Source organism: Salminus brasiliensis, chromosome 24, assembly GCF_030463535.1.
Source record: "Salminus brasiliensis chromosome 24, fSalBra1.hap2, whole genome shotgun sequence".
Taxonomy (NCBI): domain Eukaryota; kingdom Metazoa; phylum Chordata; class Actinopteri; order Characiformes; family Bryconidae; genus Salminus; species Salminus brasiliensis.
The window spans coordinates 24,659,530-24,679,728 of NC_132901.1; the positions used below are offsets into that span (position 1 = coordinate 24,659,530).

General features: G+C 41.2%; 1 protein-coding gene across 1 annotated transcript in view; it reads right to left on the minus strand.

Annotated features, from left to right (window-relative positions):
• Positions 1-12,362: 12,362 nt before the first annotated feature.
• The window catches only part of LOC140546682 (uncharacterized), a 207,428-nt gene continuing 199,591 nt past the window's right edge, over positions 12,363-20,199 (minus strand). Inside the window, exons 52-53 of the mRNA XM_072670065.1 lie at positions 13,711-13,788; positions 12,363-13,047 (exon numbers count right to left, since the gene is read on the minus strand). Of these exons, the coding sequence (XP_072526166.1) occupies positions 12,938-13,047; positions 13,711-13,788 (188 nt within the window). The 3' untranslated portion in view covers positions 12,363-12,937. The remainder of the gene's footprint in view (positions 13,048-13,710; positions 13,789-20,199) is intronic.

The following is a 20,199-nucleotide window of genomic DNA, read 5'->3' on the forward strand; positions in this document are numbered from 1 at the left end:
AACACCTTGTTACTCTACCCCATCTCCTCAACACCTTGTTACTCTTCCCCATCTCCTCAACACCCCTTTACTCTACCCCATCTCCTCAACACCCCTTTACTCTACCCCATCTCCTCAACATCTTGTTACTCTACCCATCTCCTCAACGCCCCTTTACTCTACCCCATCTCCTCAACACCCCTTTACTCTACCCCATCTCCTCAACTTCCCTTTACTCTACCCCATCTCTTCAACGCCCCTTTACTCTACCCCATCTCCTCAACACCTTGTTACTCTACCCCATCTCCTTAACACCCCTTTACCCCATCTCCTCAACACCTTGTTACTCTACCCTATCTCCTCAAGGCTCCTTTACTCTACCCCATCTCCTCAACACCCCTTTACTCTACCCCATCTCCTCAACACCCCTTTACTCTACCCCATCTCCTCAACACCCCTTTACTCTACCCTGATCTCCTTAACACCCTATTACTCCACCCTTATCTCTTCAACACCCCTTTACTCTACCCTCATCTCCTCAACACCCTATTACTCCACCCTTATCTCTTCAACACCCCTTTACTCTACCCCATCTCCTCAACACCTTGTTACTCTACCCCATCTCCTCAACACCTCGTTACTCTACCCCATCTCCTCAACGCCCCGTTACTCTACCAATTTCCTCAACACCTTGTTACTCTACCCCATCTCCTCAACACCCCTTTACTCTACCCCATCTCCTCAACACCCCTTTACTCTACCCCATCTCTTCAACACCTTGTTACTCTACCCCATCTCCTCAACACCTTGTTACTCTACCCCATCTCCTCAACACCCCTTTACTCTACCCCATCTCCTCAACACCCCTTTACTCTACCCCATCTCCTCAACACCCCTTTACTCTACCCCATCTCCTCAACACCTTGTTACTCTACCCCATCTCCTCAACACCCCTTTACTCTACCCCATCTCTTCAACACCTTGTTACTCTACCCCATCTCCTCAACGCCCTGTTACTCTACCCCATCTCTTCAACGCCCCTTTACTCTACCCCATCTCCTCAACACCCCTTTACTCTACCCCATCTCCTCAACGCCCCTTTACTCTACTCCATCTCCTCAGCACCCCTTTACTCTACCCCATCTCCTCAACACCCCTTTACTCTACCCCATCTCCTCAACACCCCTTTACTCTACCCCATCTCCTCAACGCCCCTTTACTCTACCCCATCTCCTCAACGCCCCTTTACTCTACCCCATCTTCTCAACACCTTGTTACTCTACCCCATCTCTTCAACACCCCTTTACTCTACCCCATCTCCTCAACACCCCTTTACTCTACCCCATCTCCTCAACACTCCTTTACTCTACCCCATCTCCTCAACACCTTGTTACTCTACACCATCTCCTTAACACTCCTTTACTCTACCCCATCTCCTCAACACCCCTTTACTCTACCCCATCTCCTCAACACCCCTTTACTCTACCCCATCTCCTTAACACCCCTTTACTCTACCCCATCTCCTCAACACCCCTTTACTCTACCCTGATCTCCTTAACACCCTATTACTCCACCCTTATCTCTTCAACACCCTATTACTCTACCCTCATCTCCTCAACACCCTATTACTCCACCCTTATCTCTTCAACACCCCTTTACTCTACCCCATCTCCTCAACACCTCGTTACTCGACCCCATCTCCTCAACGCCCCGTTACTCTACCCTGATCTCCTTAACACCCTATTACTCCACCCTTATCTCTTCAACACCCTATTACTCTACCCTCATCTCCTCAACACCCTATTACTCCACCCTTATCTCTTCAACGCCCCTTTACTCTACTCCATCTCCTCAGCACCCCTTTACTCTACCCCATCTCCTCAACACCCCTTTACTCTACCCCATCTCCTCAACACCCCTTTACTCTACCCCATCTCCTCAATGCCCCTTTACTCTACCCCATCTCCTCAACGCCCCTTTACTCTACCCCATCTTCTCAACACCTTGTTACTCTACCCCATCTCTTCAACACCCCTTTACTCTACCCCATCTCCTCAACACCCCTTTACTCTACCCCATCTCCTCAACACCCCTTTACTCTACCCCATCTCCTCAACACTCCTTTACTCTACCCCATCTCCTCAACACCTTGTTACTCTACCCCATCTCCTTAACACCCCTTTACTCTACCCCATCTCCTCAACACCCCTTTACTCTACCCCATCTCCTCAACACCCCTTTACTCTACCCCATCTCCTTAACACCCCTTTACTCTACCCCATCTCCTCAACACCCCTTTACTCTACCCTGATCTCCTTAACACCCTATTACTCCACCCTTATCTCTTCAACACCCTATTACTCTACCCTCATCTCCTCAACACCCTATTACTCCACCCTTATCTCTTCAACACCCCTTTACTCTACCCCATCTCCTCAACACCTCGTTACTCTACCCCATCTCCTCAACGCCCCGTTACTCTACCAATCTCCTCAACACCTTGTTACTCTACCCCATCTCCTCAACACCCCTTTACTCTACCCCATCTCCTCAACACCCCTTTACTCTACCCCATCTCCTCAACACCCCTCTTACTCTACCCCATCTCCTCAACGCCCCGTTACTCTACCAATCTCCTCAACACCTTGTTACTCTACCCCATCTCCTCAACACCCCTTTACTCTACCCCATCTCCTCAACACCCCTTTACTCTACCCCATCTCTTCAACACCTTGTTACTCTACCCCATCTCCTCAACGCCCTGTTACTCTACCCCATCTCTTCAACGCCCCTTTACTGTCAGAAGCCGGTGAGCACCCTGCTCTCTGATGTTACTCTAATTTCATGATTCATTTCAGTGAAGTTTGGCCAATTTTAAGAAAAAATGTGGAATATTTTAAATAAAATGACAGTTTTCCTTTGAGGGACAAACTTACTTTTATTTAATGCTACAATGCTGCGTGTACACTTGGGCTTAAATGGAACAGATGTCAGAAATGAACCCAAAAATCAGAATCAGTCAGACCTTTAATAGACACTACAAAATTAACCAGAAAAAAGTAATAATAATAATAATAATAATAATCATAATAAAACAAAGAACACAAACTAATTTATAGTCAGACCATTTGTGATTATATTCAATGTGAAACAAACAGTACATGATAGAAAGAAATGGACAGAAAAAAAATGGAAAACCCTTAAAACCATTAAAACCCGACCCAAACTTTAACCCAGGCGAAGAAGCGCAGTCCTGCAATATACAGCTTTATCTGAGAATCACTGTGGGCTTTAATATATCCTCCATATTTACTGCCCAAAGAGCATTTCTGACCCACGTAAAATAAACGAGATATTTTAGTTCTGTCAATAAAAAAAAAAACTCACAGTAAAACCCAGTGAACGACCTCGTAATAAAACTAGATGTACAACAGATTAGGATGAATTCTGTACAGATATGTTACAGTGCACTCAAAACACTCGTCAGGATGATGCAGCCGTCTGCTAACTGCAGGATCCCTCTATAAAGAAAGAACATGCTAAATACAAGCACTAATCAGCGGCTGAAAGCTCGGCTCCTCTCAAAGCCGTGATTAGTGAAAACATGGAAACAGAAACAGCTGATTTTATTATAACAGCACCTCTTAGAGGTTTAGATATGAAGACATTGCGTCTTTCCTTTTTTTTTTTTTAAGAAATGATATCCACAGTATTTATTCAGTCCCGACAAACACAAGCAAACCTGATAATAAATAAAAGCACGTCATGGTTAGCTTGTATTTAAGCAATTAAAAAAAGCTGTGATTAAAACAAATCACAGCCTCCGGGGGATTATTTCTCACTGTGAAGAGCAGCAGTCTCAGGAGCACTGGGGATGGACTGAGCTAATCACGAGCAAATCCTCTAAACACCTTCAGGAAAATCTACGACTCAGTTTAGTAGCGTCTGACTGGTTGATGTGAGAAATTGAGAGTAAATTTGTCACCATTAAAAGAAACATTCAGCAACGACCCCAGATGCAACCGATTGGCCGAGACATGCCTGAAATCTGCTGTGTGCTAGGCTAACATGGCTAACAAACACTGGACTTAGGCTGTCACCAATCTTTCAGTGCAACCCGAAACCCAGCCGGATCTCCAACGTTCTGATGCAGAGAAATGAATGTGGTCTCACAAGAAATATATTTAGAATTATTTCATGATAGAAGAGCATTTCGGAGAAGTTAGGCCTATTTTACAGAAGGGTTTGGTAAAGATCAAACATGCCTTTAATTTATTTACAGTGTATTTATTTATTGTTACGATGCTGCATGTGCTGACCTATCAGTCAGTGTGTTTACATGCATGTATAATCAGATTTTGTGCACTTGGGTAATCAGATAATGTTCAATTCTAAGTTTAATTCCATTTGAAAAGTTTAATTTGAAGTTTAATTTGAATTGTAAAGTTTAATTAGAAGTTTAATTTGATTTGTACAGTTTAATTTGAATTGTATAGTTTAATTTAAAGTTTAATTACATTTGAAAGGTTTAATTTGAAGTTTAATTTAAATCATAATGTTTGATTTCAAGTTTAATTTGAATTGTATAGTTTAATTTGAAGTTGAATTTGAATTGTAATGTTTACTTTAAAGTTTAATTACATTTAAGAAGTTTAATTTGAATCGTAATGTTTAATTTGAAGTTTAGTTTAATTTTAGCAAAAAAAGGAAGTTGGGCAATAGTTGTATTTCTGCTTTAACACCAGCCAATGATCTTACAGAATCATGTGCCACAAACCTCACACTTCCTGCCTTTTTGTAAACGTGGACCCACACTGTCGGCAAATATGGATTTTTTTTATGGTTTCCAGTAAAACGTAATAAAGAAGACTGAGAAAAACAAAAGAAGTCAGAGTAAGTGTACATACATACCAGCTTTCTTTATCGGATTTCTTAATCAGATTTCCAGGCTTTATTCTGATCTAATAAATCTTTTTACATGAGCATTTTAAAAACTGCAGAAATACAACTATAAAGAGAAGTCTGAGTGCATGTAAACACACTTAATGTGGTTTAGAACATGACTGACTTTAGTCTATAAACACTTTAGCCTATAAACACTACAAACTAAACTTCTCCGCAGAGCTGAACGCAGCTTAAATGTGTAAGTACCATCTCTCCATGCTGATTTACCGACTACATTACTAAAAACAAAAACAAAAAAAAAGTTTCCATGGCTTTTTGATATATTTTCAAAACAAAAAAAATCAAGATTTGGTTCTGTATTTATTAACATGCGATTGGTGACAATCCAAGTCCACTGTTTATTAGCAACATTAGCCTAACATCTCCCATTTTAAACTAAAGAAGCAAACTTCCTTGCCTGTATCTGGGGTTGGTAATCAATCACGCTACTCTAATTTTCCCCTGAACTATTCCTTTAACAGTTCCATGCTTGTGAAAGCCTCACAGCTTGAGCAGCGTTCTCCTTAGGCTGCTGTAGATTCATCACCGAGGATGAATCTGCTCACTGAAGCTTTAAGCAAATACAAAGGCCAACACACCCAGTTTTAAATGACCGCATATTGCTGGTGAGGCACCAGTTTACGTTCTCAGACAATCACGAGAACCTGCCGTGGGGTAAAATAGCAAATTAGCCACATGTTGAGGAGGCAGGCATGCCTGAAGAAACGGTGCGACATGATGTTTCTTAAGAGGCTGTTTTAGCTAATCATACGCCTTGTTTTGGCAGTGACTAGCGGAGGATGGTGAAATACACATCAGGTGTGTTTACAGCGGGGGGTTCTCATTAACATTCATGAGAGCTGTAAAGAGTCATTCTCTCAGAACCAGCACCAGGACCCTAATCCTGAATAAGATGTCAGTTATTGTGCTGCCATTCCCCCAAATTAGGGAGCGAATAACACGATTAGCTTTAATAAACCGTGTGCTGATTCAGACATGCATAAGGTTGAACTCTGATTGATGACTTTTTCAGTGTATGATTACGATCAATCAAGATAAACATTAATGTGTGTCTTCAGGGGGTCAAAGGAATGTAAAAAAAAAAACATGGGATGTGATCGAAATTATTCCCTATTTACATTTTAGGGCAATATTGAGTACACTGGAAAATTGTCTAGAAGTTTAATTTGAATCAAAGTTGAATTAGATTCATAAAGTTTAATTTGAAGTTTAATTTGAATTCAAAAGTTTAATTAGAATAGTAAAGTTCAATTAGAACCGTAAAGTTTAATTTGAATAGTAAAGTTCAATTAGAACCGTAAAGTTTAATTTGAATCGTAAGTTTAATTTGAAGTTTAATTTGAATTCAACAGTTTAATTTGAATTGTAAAGTTCAATTAGAACCGTAAAGTTTAATTTGAATCGTAGAGTTTAATTTGAAGTTTAATTTGAATTCAAAAGTTAAATTTAAATCGAAACGTTCAGTTAGAATTGTAAAGTTTAATTTGAATTGTAAAGGTTAATTTGAATTGTAAAGCTTAATTTGAATTGTAAAATTAAATTAGAATTGTAAAGTTTAAGCTGAAGTTTAATTTGAATCATTATGTTTAATTTTAATTGTAATGTTTAATTTGTAATTTTAATAGAATTGTAAAGTTTAATTTGAATTGTAAAGTTTAAGTTGAAGTTTAATTTGAATCATAATGTTTAATTTTAATTTTAATGTTTAATTTGAAATTTTATTAGAATTGTAAAGTTTAATTCAAAGTTGAATTCAAATTGAAAAATTGATTTTTTAAATACTGGATGCCATACATTTCAGTTATTTCCCCACGTAGTTTGCTAACAGTTGGTATAGGCTGCTCAGCAACATACAGTCATACAGTTATTCCATGAACAGCACAACGCTTTACCAACTTCAGGATTCAGTTTATGTGTCTTTGAGACCTTTAAACACAGCTCAGACATTTATATCTTTGTTTATATAACTGGTGCCGACACATGTTGCTGATGAGGAAGTGTCCCAATTCATTAGTCAACTAAATAGTCTCTTTTTAGGTCACAGCCATGTTCTATTTTACATATGCATATTGAATTCTTGAATATATACATACTACAATTTACATGAAAATCAACAAAATAACCAAAATATCATCCCACGGCTATTACTTACACTTACAGCTATTATTACACTTACTATTTGCTAAAAGTACAGATACGGTTTGAGTAATAATCAGCTAAGTATAAGTATAGGTGTCTAGTGCTAGTGTAGTTACATTCACAGGCTGTATTTTCAAATACACCAACCATATATATATACTTTATTCACTGTAGCTCACCTACTGTAGCTGTTATTTGGGTGGTGGAGCATTGCTAGCTGCTATGAGTCCATCAGGCACAGCAGTGTTGCTGGTTTTGCTGGACCTTTCAATTGATGAATAGGGTAGAATTTGCTGATCTGAGCTACAGTCAGTTATTGTGTACCTACAACATGGTTGGTGTACCTGATAAACCGGTCAATGATGGTGGGATCGTGGGATAGTGTAAATTGCAGACTATGACCGGGTCTTCCATGCCGACCTATCACCTAGAAACTGATCTACGAACAACAGCTGTAATCAAGGCCACACAAATATGCTGTGATACATCTTTGGTTTGGCCTGTAAATGGAAGCTGAGGGGCATTAGATCAGCTATCAGAAAGTAATGTGTTATGGCTGAAAATGACCACAAGGTGCTCAAGTGCCATCAGAGAACACCAAAGCACGACAGGATCCTATTAATTTTAATGGAGAGCTCTTCCAGGTCACAATGTATTTGGGCTGGAGTCTGGAGCCCCTGCATGTTATTGGGTGTCCATTTGAAAACGCTACCGTGATGCACTATGTTTTTTTTTTGGCTTACTGCAATCGAACAGGTTGGAGATGACAACCACTTTTGCCTGATTGCACAGGAATTGCACTTTTAATCAGTGACATTTTGATAAAAACTGAATGGCATTTTGCTAACTTTCTGTAAGCAAGGTTTGCTATGCTAGTTTAAATCTTATGCATTTAGAATGGAGTTTGGAGTCCCTACATGTTGTAGGGTTCCCACTTAAAAATAGTGCCAGGGTGCACCATGTTCATGTAGCTAATATTAGCATGTTTACACTGCAGAAACTATCTAAGTTTGGACTAAATAACATTTTTGCTGCAGTTTTAAAAAGCTTGTCTAAGCTTGAGTTTGGAGTCACTACATATGGTTGGATTTCCAATTCAAATTGCTACCGTGATGCACTATGTTTTTTATTTATTTATTTATTTTTTTAGCTGACCGCAATCAAACTGGTTGGACGACAACCACTTTGCCTGATTACACTGGAAAATCTTTAAACACGCGAAACTTTTAATCAGTGACATTTTGTTAAAAGCTGAATGGCATTTAGGATGGCGTTTGGCGTCCCTACATGTTGTAGGGTTCCTACTTAAAATAGTGCCAGGTAGTTAATATTAGCATGACTGAACTGCAGAAAATATCTAATTATGGCATTTCTGATAGAAACTGAGTTTGGACTGAATAACATTTTGCTGCAGTTTTAAAAGCTTGTCTAAGCTTGAGTTTGGAGTCACTACACATGGTTGGATTTCCAATTCAAACTGCTAACGTGATGCACTATGTTTTTTTTTAAGATGATTTAAACTGAATAGGTTGGATGTTAGCATGATTACAGGGCAAAAACAACCAAAACTACCCATGTCATAACCCATAAAACCTTTCCATCCTTGCAACAGCTTCTCTAAAACGTTGTACTTGTAGATGAAGCAAAGACAGGTCAACTGTGAGAGCTGAGCTGTAAACCTTAGAAGATCCATATCCACATGCAGCCGACAATGACATTTTAACATAGGTGACAATGACCTGAGTCCGTTCCCCTTCAGAGCTGTAGTACCCTAGTGAGTTTCATACACACATACACACACAATACCAACTAAAGCATGAAGGAACTTAGCTTTCTCCCTCTTAGGTCTTTGGTGAGATAGATGAAATAAGAAGAAAGTAAGAATATGAAAGTGGAGCTTCGTTAGGACAGGGAGAAGAAATGAAAGACGAGGCCTGGTAGAACGCAGAGTGGAGCGAAAAGGAGAAGATCATACATGTGTCAGATATACACCCGTCACTCCCGAGTCTTTCATCACCCACAGCAACAGAGACAAAATTCAATTCGGTGCGAAGTTAAAAGGCCTCCCAGCTCGGCTCAGAGTGCAGCGCCTGAAAATTCCCCTTCAACTTCCAAGCGAAAAGACCTCACCCAAAGAAATCTGACTGTTAACAAACGCAAATCGGCCTCACTGCGTCCTATTCATTTCAATTGAGAGCTAGGCCCTTCTAGGCCAGGGGGTGTATGATGGGCTATGGCTAAAGTACCCTCAGTACACGGTGAGAAACTCTAGCTATAGTGCGTTCAGCCAATTGAGTAACGGTAAGGAAGTAGAAGGCCAAGTGTGGCTATCTTTCTCAGCTCTGAATCCACGACCATTGCCTTACGTATATACAAGTGTAGCCTGTGGAGGCTTGGAGGGAAGATAGGTTCAATAGGTGAAGTTTTGATTCGCTCCAGATGGACGGCAAAATTTAACGAAATGTGGGCATAAGAAGCTTGTAAGCGCCTTTGCTGTCAGTTTACTTGTAGAGTAAAGTAAAATTCTTGTTGGATATAGTGCCTAATAAACACGTTTTTCTTTTTTTTAAGAATCTGTTGCATGTATTTAGTCTCTGATTACATGTATTGAGAGAAATGTTGTGAAAATTGTCTTTAAATATTGCAATGTAATAATTTTACCATATCACTCAGCCCTAGAGTCTTGCTTAAAGGCCCAACAGTGGCGACTTAGCAGACCTGGGTATCAAACCCAAAACCTTGGGCTGAGTAACCCAGACCTATAACCACAAACACAGCACTGCCCCAGGCTACTAGACAACTGCTGTCCATTAAGGAAATGCATACGATAATGATGATTATCCACTATGATAATGAAAGGCATCGAAAGTAAACGCTGATAAGCAGAGAGACCAGAGAGACCTGACAGCAGAACACGGCAAACCGTAAACCATCTGATTGAGTTAGTTACTCAGAGTCCCCTCAGTCCTTTCAGAGTGGCTCGCAGCAATGGTTCCACCACTGGAAAAATAATAATTATAATAATAATAATAATAAAAAAACTACACATGCAAACCACCTCGGAAGGGCAGCTCTGTCCAGAGAACAATGAAACAGAGCTGACGCTCAAAAATCTAAATACAATAAATAATAATGCTTAAAAACATATTCACATAGAAACTACTAAAACACCCTTTTTGCGTGCATGTAGTAAAAATGTACAACAGTGAAAACAACCACCTGCTGGGTGGCGTTGAAAATGATTAATATGGCATTTTCCAAAAAACTGGAAAAAGAAAGAAAAAAATTCAAGTACCTCGGCAGAGAACTTCCTCCAACATGAGAAGAAGAAGACCGTAGATGATGAACATAGTAATAATAATAATAAAAAAGCAACATCTATAGTTCCTTGACCTTCGCGTTTTCAGAACAGCCACATCAAAATATACAAACAGCACCAATGAAGTCAGGTGTAGTAACTGTCAGGTGGGGGAATCAGCTGCAGACTCCACTGTAAACAATAAAGAATAAAAAAAACAAAAAAAAAAACAAGGCTCCTTCCACCTCCCCGTTATAATCCCAAGATCAGACCAACACGGCCTGTAGTTACAATCTTAAAGGTGATGCACTGAACTTACTTCATTCAAATCTGGAAGAAATCAATGAATATTTAATGAATGAAATTAATGAAATTAATGTATATTTAGGGCAATGATCTGATGCTCTTAGCTGTCAATCATGTTACACAGGTGGCAGAATGTAGAGTTAGGAGTCTTGCCCAAGACCTTTTTTCTTATTGGTGTAGTGTTGGCAGTACATGGGCAGTTCATAGGCATGTAGGGAAGTGACGTTACTTGCTACGCTAACCAAATACTGCTCTTTAGCATGTCTACTGCTAACGGCATATAATTACTGTGTTTTTGTATATGACATAAATTCAATTCACTCCTATATTATTTAAATCTTCTCTAATGAGGGCTGTAATAGAGCACTGTGAGAGCTAGCCAGGCTAAAGTACAGCCTCCAAACATGGTGGAGGTAGTTTCACACACCGCTGTTGAAAGACCCCTGATATAAACAACAAAAGAAGTCCATATATCCCAATACAGCTTTTTTTTCCTGGATGTTTTTATACACATATTCATCAGAAACGCACTGCAGATAATATGCAAATTCTTCTTTTTCTTTTTCCTTTAATGATTCATTTAAGATCAAATAAATTAAGATTTATTTTAAAAACCAAAATGTGATGAAATGTACAAATTTGAATCAAGGTAAATTCAGTGCATCAGTTTTTTTTTGTGAAGTTCATATAGTTCAGTCAAATTCTACAATTCTCACGTCACTCTGTATACACTATATAGTCATATCAGAACATTATGACCACCTACCTAATAGTGGAAATAACCACCCTTGGCTTGGAGGATGGTGGTATGGACTGTAATAGGGTGATGGAGGGTGTTAATTTATTACAGAGGTTAGCTCTGTAACACTCATGGGAGTCATCAGTCCCCTCTCATCTCTGGGACTCCCCTCCCATCAAACAATGGTTCATGGGGCACCACTGTTATGCCATTGGGAGGCACTCAAAGTGCCACAAGCCCATTCTTTATTCACCTTCACTACGGCAGCTCAACATCCCACAGAGATGCTACCACCCTTTGCCAAGTATCCTATTATTATTATTATTATTATTATTATCATTTTGTCATCAGTCAAATCTTGTCCTTTGCCAATGGCGATGGTTTTTCTACAACTGACTGGTGTGTCCGCTTATGCAGCAAACCCTGTTCCAGGCCGAGTTCCCTCCAAACTAGGCGTGGTCATAATATTCTGATATGAATGTGGCAACTGGCGAAGGGTGGTAGCATCTTGGAAATTGAACCTGCTAACTTCGTGGGATGCTCTAGAGCTGCTCTAGAGCTTCCCAATGGCATAGCAGTGGTGCCCCATAAGCCATTGATGCCAGAGGAGGACTGCTGACTCCAGCGAGTGGTACAATTAACCTCTATAATGAACGAACACCTTCCCTCATTTTATACAGTCCAGCCACGGCGTCTCGCTACTAGTGTCATCCGTGCCAAGAGTGTCTATTCTACATTATATATATATATGTATATATTTCCTCTGAATTCTATATGCAACTTGCCTCTGCTAATCTCAGGTCCCGCAGTTGTGAAAGTGAAGAAAATAAAACGTAAAGAATCACGAAACCTGAACGTGCAGTCGGCTTTAACAAGACGGATCCTTCCTAATCATACTGACTGCAAATGAAATGAACAGTGTTAGTACATTCTCAATCATCAGGGTGAGGATTCCACACCTCCCTTCCCCATGCAAAGTACCTGTCCTGCAGTTCCTATAAACTACACCTTAAAAAATCTAAACATCCTTCATACTCTTTACACTACACGTATTTACACAGTGCTCCTATATTCATTACTATATTCATGCTCTTTGTAAGATTGCATAGCTCCATCACAACACAGCCTCTCAGCTGGACAAACGAGAGCTGAGGTAAATAAGAGTTTTCGTTTCGTCTAGCTTATGTATCCTGCACTCCTGAAGAACCAGTGAATGAGTAAAGAGGGAATGCATTTGGTCACGCACTGAGAAACAGAGTGAATAAATAAATCGAGCGTTAGGACCGCGGTGCTGCGCTGATAACGAAGCGTATGCATTTCCTTCAAATGCAAAAGCGGATTTAGTGATTTGGCAAAACTCGGAGGTGGTCAGGAGGGCCTCTCTCCGCCGCGGCAGTCCGTGTTTGATGGTGAGTAAGAGGCTTGCGGAGGGTGGATGTATGTTTCCACTCTTCGCGAATCCACACTCGAGTTAGGCTCAAAGGCTACGGAAGAAGGACAGAGTGCGGCTCTTAAGCCCCCCGGTGAGCACGGGGGTGTGTGTGGGAACAGTCTGCTGGGCTGCATCTTCCCTGAGGGCCCGGAGGTCCTGGGGCACCAGGGATGCCTACTCCTGGAGGACCTGTGAAGAAACACAAGTGAGGGTAGTAAGGAGAGAAATGATGCCAATATCAGGTAGTAGGTTTCACTATTTGGACAAAAGTATTGGGACACCTGTTCAGTCACTTTTCCTTCTGAAATCAAGGGTATCAAAAATCAAGGGATTTCTACTAGATTTTGGAGGAGCATTGCTGTGAGCATGCTGGGAGCATCTGATTGCATTCCACCACAAAAAAAAAAAATGCAGTCACTTCGTTAATGAGGTACACGTTAATGAGGAACACGGTTCCACAGCTCACGCCTGGCATTACTATTCATGCTTATCCAGAGACAATACTTTCTACTCTACAGGGACTAGCTGAATGCATTCACTATAAGGGGGTGTCCAAAAACATTTGGACATATAGTATCATGAACTTATCACAGATTTTTCCCCCTGCTCTCCAAAAATAGCCTTAGCATTTTGCCAAGTTGTTGACGTATGCAACACACACGTTTTGCATATGCCCAATCACTCGGGTGCCTCAAATGACACCATTTCCTCATTAATGAAATTAAGCTTAGATATAGTCAGTGCGCGAACTGCCACTGGCGTGACATAGTGGCTCACAGACGAAATGAGGTCACGAATGCATGACACTGAGGCGCTGCTGGAACCTGCTCTTTGCAGATTTGGGGTTCATACCTGGTGGGCCTGCAGAGCCTGGCGTTCCTGGAATCCCCAACCCTAGCTGACCCCTCTCCCCTTTCTGTCCTCGATAACCTGCACACAGACACAGAACACCCAGATTTACCAGGCAAATACAGCGAAGGCTTCTCTCTTACACACACAGTCTAAACAGTGGAGCTGGCTGGGAGAGCTGTAGATTAGAATTAGGGCACAGCTGATACAGTAGGTGATCTGCTGATAATGCATTTGTAAGGGGCTGGTTTATATGAATATTGACCATCATATCATATCATATTGAGCATCATTTGTTATCAGTCTAATTTCTGACAGTATTAATGTATATACAATGATTGATGCCACCATTTTTTCTTCAAAGGGTCTAAATCTGATTTTTTATGCTCCCCAAAAATGTCATAATTCATGTTTTAAGACCAATTATTAACCTACTGCACCTGCAGTGATATATGTAAATGACCTTTCTTCTGATTGGCTGCTGTAAATTGTGATGTGTTCAATTCCACGACCAGCTCAACTGATTTACCATCACTAAGCACTGATTTATTATATATACTATTTGGACAAAAGTATTGGGACACCTGCACATTCACTGTTTCTTCTGAAATCAAGGGTATTAAAAAGAGCTGATCATGCTTTTGTTGGAGTGACTGTCTCTACTGTCCAGGGAAAATGCTTTCTACTAGATGTTGGAGGAGCATGGCTGTGAGGATTTGATTGCATTCAGCAACAAGAGCAGCATTAGTGAGGTCAGGATGTTGGATGAACCCCCCAACTCATCCCAAAAGTGGCATGCCTCTGGCATTAGGCAGCATGGTGCCAATTGGTTCATGTTCCTTTTCTATTGGCAGAACTTCTTCTCTACAGGGACTACACAAGCTGTGTGTGTGTGCATTTGCACATCTGTGCCAGCAATGGGTGCATGGGGTGTCCACAATTATTTGGACATATAGTGTTAGTTTTCAGTATGTACTGAATGGAACTGAACACCACATTTAAACAAACCTCAGCAGGGTTAAAAGAAGGGAGGGTCCTTAATCCTGAAGTCAAACAGGCCCTACAAGCAACAGAAACTACTCAAAATTCAAGCCCATCAGTAATAACTAACTTTCTCGAAGGAACACTTCACCCATAAATTCTAATTGTGCTAATTAATAAAGCCTAATGGGGACTGGTGAGCATGATCCAATTTGCATGATGCTAAGTGGCTCCTACCAGCCTTCAGTCATTATTTGCAAAGTCAGCATTCCCTTGGGTGAAGCGTTCCTATTAAAAATCATCCTCACAGCCGGAATAGCATCTGAATAAATAGCTTCTAGTGAGCTACGCAGACAGCATGGAGCTTGACTGAACGTCTTTAAAAAGTAAACAAAACAAAGCAAAACAAAACAAAACAGTGATCCTCAAAGCATCCTTGTGAAAAAAGCACTGACCCCCACTGACCAGATATTATATGGGTGGTGGACCATTCTCAGCATCTTTTTCGGGAGCTATTTGTGTTATTTTGGATGTAGTGACCCTAAAAATCAACAAAGGGGACATACATGGTAGGTGTACCTAATACAATGGCCAATGAGTGTTTGCCTAGGTGTACCTACTGAACTGGAAACAAAGTATACATGTACAAAAGGGCTCTATTTGCATATCCCAGCTTACAAATCTGGGGTCTGAGGGTAGGGTCAGCAATGCAATAGTACCCCTAGAGCACAGAAGGTTGAGGACCTTGCTTAAGGGCCCAATAACCCAAAGCTCTAACCTCCAAGCCACCACTTTTCATTGTCTCCTAATGATCTCCTAATGAACTGTTCTGTAGGGATGGGAGAACAGTAGTTTTATATATGGACAATATATGGACAAAAGTATTGGGACACTCCTCATAATCACTGAATTAAATTTAGTCTTGTTGCCACAGGTGTATAAACTCAAGCTCCTAGCCATGCAGTCTGGTTGCAGAGGTTCTGAAGAGCTCACTGAACTCCAGCGTGGTTCTGTATGTAATAGGAGACACCGCTGCACCAACAACAATCAGTCAGCTGGTGAAATCTCCTCCCTCCTAGATCTTCCTCCATCAGCTGTAAGTGGTGTTATTATTGAACAGTGGAAGAGTTTAGAGGTTTACAGCTCACAGAGAGCAGCTCAGTGTCCACCGAGTGTCTGTCAGACCACGTAAAGTTACAGAGCGGGGTCAGGGCCGAGTGCTGAGCTCAGAGCAGAGTGCAGAAAAGCCTCCAACTGACTCAGTAACTGCAGCAGAGCTCCAGACCTGCTGCTGCTGGTAGAGCTTAGAGCAAAGGGGGACCAGCTCCATATTAATACAGCCTATGGGTTTAGAATGGGAGGTCAGAAAAGCACCTGTAGGTGTAATGCGTAGGTGTCCCAATACTTTTGTCCATTAACATATTATATAGGCATTTTTATTATTTATATTTATATATATATATATATATATATATATATATATATATATATATATATATATATAAAGTCAATGCTTGCCAAATTCCCTCTCGTACAACAGGGACTGACCCATGTTCTGACCGTGGATTTCCATGTTGGAATGGTGACCACAAGGCAGTTGCAGAAGCAAGGCTGAGCACATGGAAATGAACAAACGCAACAGCAAACACACACACAAACAGGAAAAATGCAAATGCAGACTAACACAGGCGCACTAACGCAGACTCGGACCCATTCTTCACCGAACATCTCAAGCTAAAGTCAGTCACGGCATGCGGACGACTGCAGTCTCCACCATCCATGTCTATGGCTATCAAGTGCTGCTGGTTCCAGCTACAAGCATCTCTGCAGACACTCTGCTCTTCTATTGCATACCGCACTCCTAAGAGGAGGCCTAGAGGAGTTACAGCCCACAGACTACAAGAGATCAACTCCTCAGAGAGAGGCCTGTGAACACATAACCACCTCAAGAGAGAAACGGCACTCCATCGGCACTCCATCACTCAGTTGTGCTACTCTAAGGCCACATACATTCAAACACACAGAGTACGTGCCTGTGCCGGGTGCACACTGAGACGCATTCAAAGAGATGGCATTCCAGGGGAAGAATAGCACTGTACCTTTGGCCTCTTATCATGGCTCCCTGAGGTCGCATACACTCACTGGCGAGTCTCAATACACTCTGCAGTGCTGCAGGCTGAGGCAGGGGGCAATGTAGTAATACCATAGTACCATAGTACTGTGCTGAGATTATAGGCACCTAATCCCATTATTAAGTCATCTCTCTCATCAGTACGAGAGTTTCTACAGTTGAAGCTCCAGATCCCATCAGAACTGATAAAGCAGGTGAACATGAATCCAGTAAAAAGGAGGAACAAGAGCTTCTCATTGCGAAGAAAGAAAGTAGGTGAGATCTTGTCGGTGAGCTAGTCTGAAGAACAGAGCTCATCATCATCATCAGCAGCAGCTCACCTGATTTACCATCATTAAGCCCTGATTTACCTCCAAACCAGGTGTTGATATGAGGAGAACTCTAAATAATACTAGACTCCATGAGGAGAACTTTGAGAGATGTTCTAATGATGAACACAGTGATGAAGGAGAACCACCACCACTTTCTGTATGAGTGTTATTATTAGTGTTATACATAGGTGCCTGAAACCTTTGCACACAACTGTGTATATATATATATATATATATATATATATATATATATATATATAATCTCTCAGTTAAATATGAGGTCAACTGGCTGTATTAGGGCAAAGGGCCCTGTATTTCATATTAAGTCATTATACCTGAACAGCACTACCGAATTGCTCTCTTTGCATCTCCCAGCTTGGAAAACCAGGGTCAGAGCACAGGGTCAGCCATGCTACGGCACCCCCGGAGCAGAGAGGTCGGACCCAACAGGGCCAAACAGTGGTACATTAGCTTAGATTTGGGTATTGAGCCAACAACCGTGTGTTCAAAAACCCAGGGCTCTAACCACCACTGCCTATTGTTTCAGATGTATCAAAGACTGTAGCTTCTCTGTAGGAACGGGAGGAAAATAAAACCATGTATCCATCACATTACCACATTAGCATACAGCCGTTTATAGCTTGAGCAAATTACCCTGTGAATTTCTTCACATATGGTTGTTTGTTGATAGCAGCTAAACTGAAGCATGACAAAAACAAAGGCTGGTACATCGCCTCTCATGAAATCTCATTATTTGAAACGCTACAGGTAACACTCGAATAGGAACAACAAATATAATCAAGGGTGGGTGGGGGTGTGGAAGAAAGAAAAAGCAGAAGTTATCCATTTGGATATGATTTAAGATCATACATGTGATATAGTTTAATAAAGCAACGTTGGAAGAAGGTCACAGAGTATTAAAAGTAGTAAAAGAGTCCCTGAAAGAGTGACAAAACATATAATACATTATCATCAAAATATACATGAGCATAGAGTCGGTTTAATCATGTTACATTAATGTAAATAAAATACATGCTGAATATATATATATATATCGTCATATACCGAAGCTGTTTACTCTACGAAACGAAAAACAAAGGAAATACAAGAAATTCATAATCATTAATAATATAAACAAAAAGGCCACAAGAAATCAAATGGTGCGCTCAGTAAGCAGTCAGCAGACACGAAATCCACAGCAGACAGTTTGTTGAGAATCATAGTTGTGCAGAATTTGACTGAAAAGCAATATTTACTTGACGGCACCTTTACAGGACGGCGGGAGCGGCCAGAGCTCTTCCTATGAGTGGACTCACTTGAACACGGACCCCAGGTGAAATGCGGGCATTTCCGCTGTGAGAAAGAGAGGCTATGGCAGGGATATTTTTCTCTATAAACTACTAATTTGGGCACATTCCACATTAAAGGCCAAATTGGATATTCCAAGGGAGGACCAAACCCAGTGAAGGGTAACGAGAAATAATGAGGAAATATTACACTCCCCAAAGTTACGAGTCAACAACACTCAAATTAAAAAGTTTTAAATTACTGATTTACCAAGAGACCAAACTTTTCTAGCTACACTATTCTCCGTTTGTTTCTCTCTATTTATTCCTCCACAGTTCAGCTACGCGGCTTATCCAGTGCGGTATATCCAGCGCAATAGGAAATTCATGAAGTAATCAACACTAGCAGCACCAAGCTTAACAAAAACGCAACCAGTCAGGCCAGTCCGCGTTCAGGCGGTCTTAAAAATAAAGGTGCTACAAAGCGTTCTTTAAGTGATGGCATAGAAGAACAATTTTGGATTCTTCTCTTGGTGAAGAACCTTCACATCAACCTCTTTAAAACTTCTAGAAGGTTCTGGGTCTTCTTAGAGGCTCTGACACTATGGCCCGGGGGGTCACAAGTTCGAATCCCAAGCCATTCCGCTTTGCCATCAGCAGCCGGAGTCCAAGTAAGCACAATTGGCTGTGCTCTCTCCGGGTGGATAGATGGCGCTCTGGCCCTTCCTTCACTCTAAACGTGATGCTGACTGGCACAGGCATCTATAAGCTGGTGTGGTGCAGCTGGGGAACCGGTGCTTTCCTCCGAGCGTGTATTGGCTGCCCAGCGATGCTCCTTCTGTGGGAGTTCGGTGTTAAGTCCTTACCCTCTCAGTGTCGGGAGCATTGGTATGAGAAATAGGGTACAATTCGATAAACGAGTAATGGCTCTTTATGGAGGCCGTGGTTCTCCTGTGGCATCACTCAAAGAACTTCTTGTAGCACCTTTTTTTTTAAAGGAGTGTAAATAAATATATAGTCTATATATCACTAACAAACACCCTTACAAATAAAAGTGCCAATATAAAGCACCACATTTGGTTCCCTAAAGCAGTGGTTCTCAATCCCAGACCTTAAGGTAAAGGTAAAGGTAAAGGTACCCCCCGCCAGGTCCCACCTTCAAATCAACAAGAGCTTGTCAATAAGCTGATTAGCTAGAACACTAAAATGTGAGATTCCTCCTGGACCAGGGTTGGGGACCACTGCGTAAAAAAGGGGTCTTTAGGGAACCATCTGGTTCTTCTCTGGTACTTCTTCAAACAATCTCATTTGGCACTTTTTTATTTTTCAGAGTAAAATATGAGGTAGAAGCTTTTGCAGTCAAGACCCAAATGAAAGACATAGAGGTCTGCACCACTGACTGGCAGCCTGTAAAGGTCTGAGGAGTTTGCACGGGGACGTTTCTGCTTGCTAATGCTGGACAGGTCCTCAGTAATTCAGAAAGAAGGGACAAACCAAAGCAGCAAATCATTCTTGATGAAAAGGGTTGGGGAAGCGAGCAGTCGAGACACTCGGCCAGATTTGATGAACGACCACCACCCTCATTTCTCCGCTGCTTTCTTTCCGTCTCACAGGCTTTTGTTCCAGAGTGAGATATTGCTGGGCTAGTCTACTTTACCTCATGTTTTCTGTGTCCATGCTGATAGCACCTTCTCTTATTCTCAGCCAATTCGTCATTTGTCCTCATATGTTCCCTTTAACCACTCTCTGCCACCCACTCTACCCACCTCGCCACTCTCTGGCC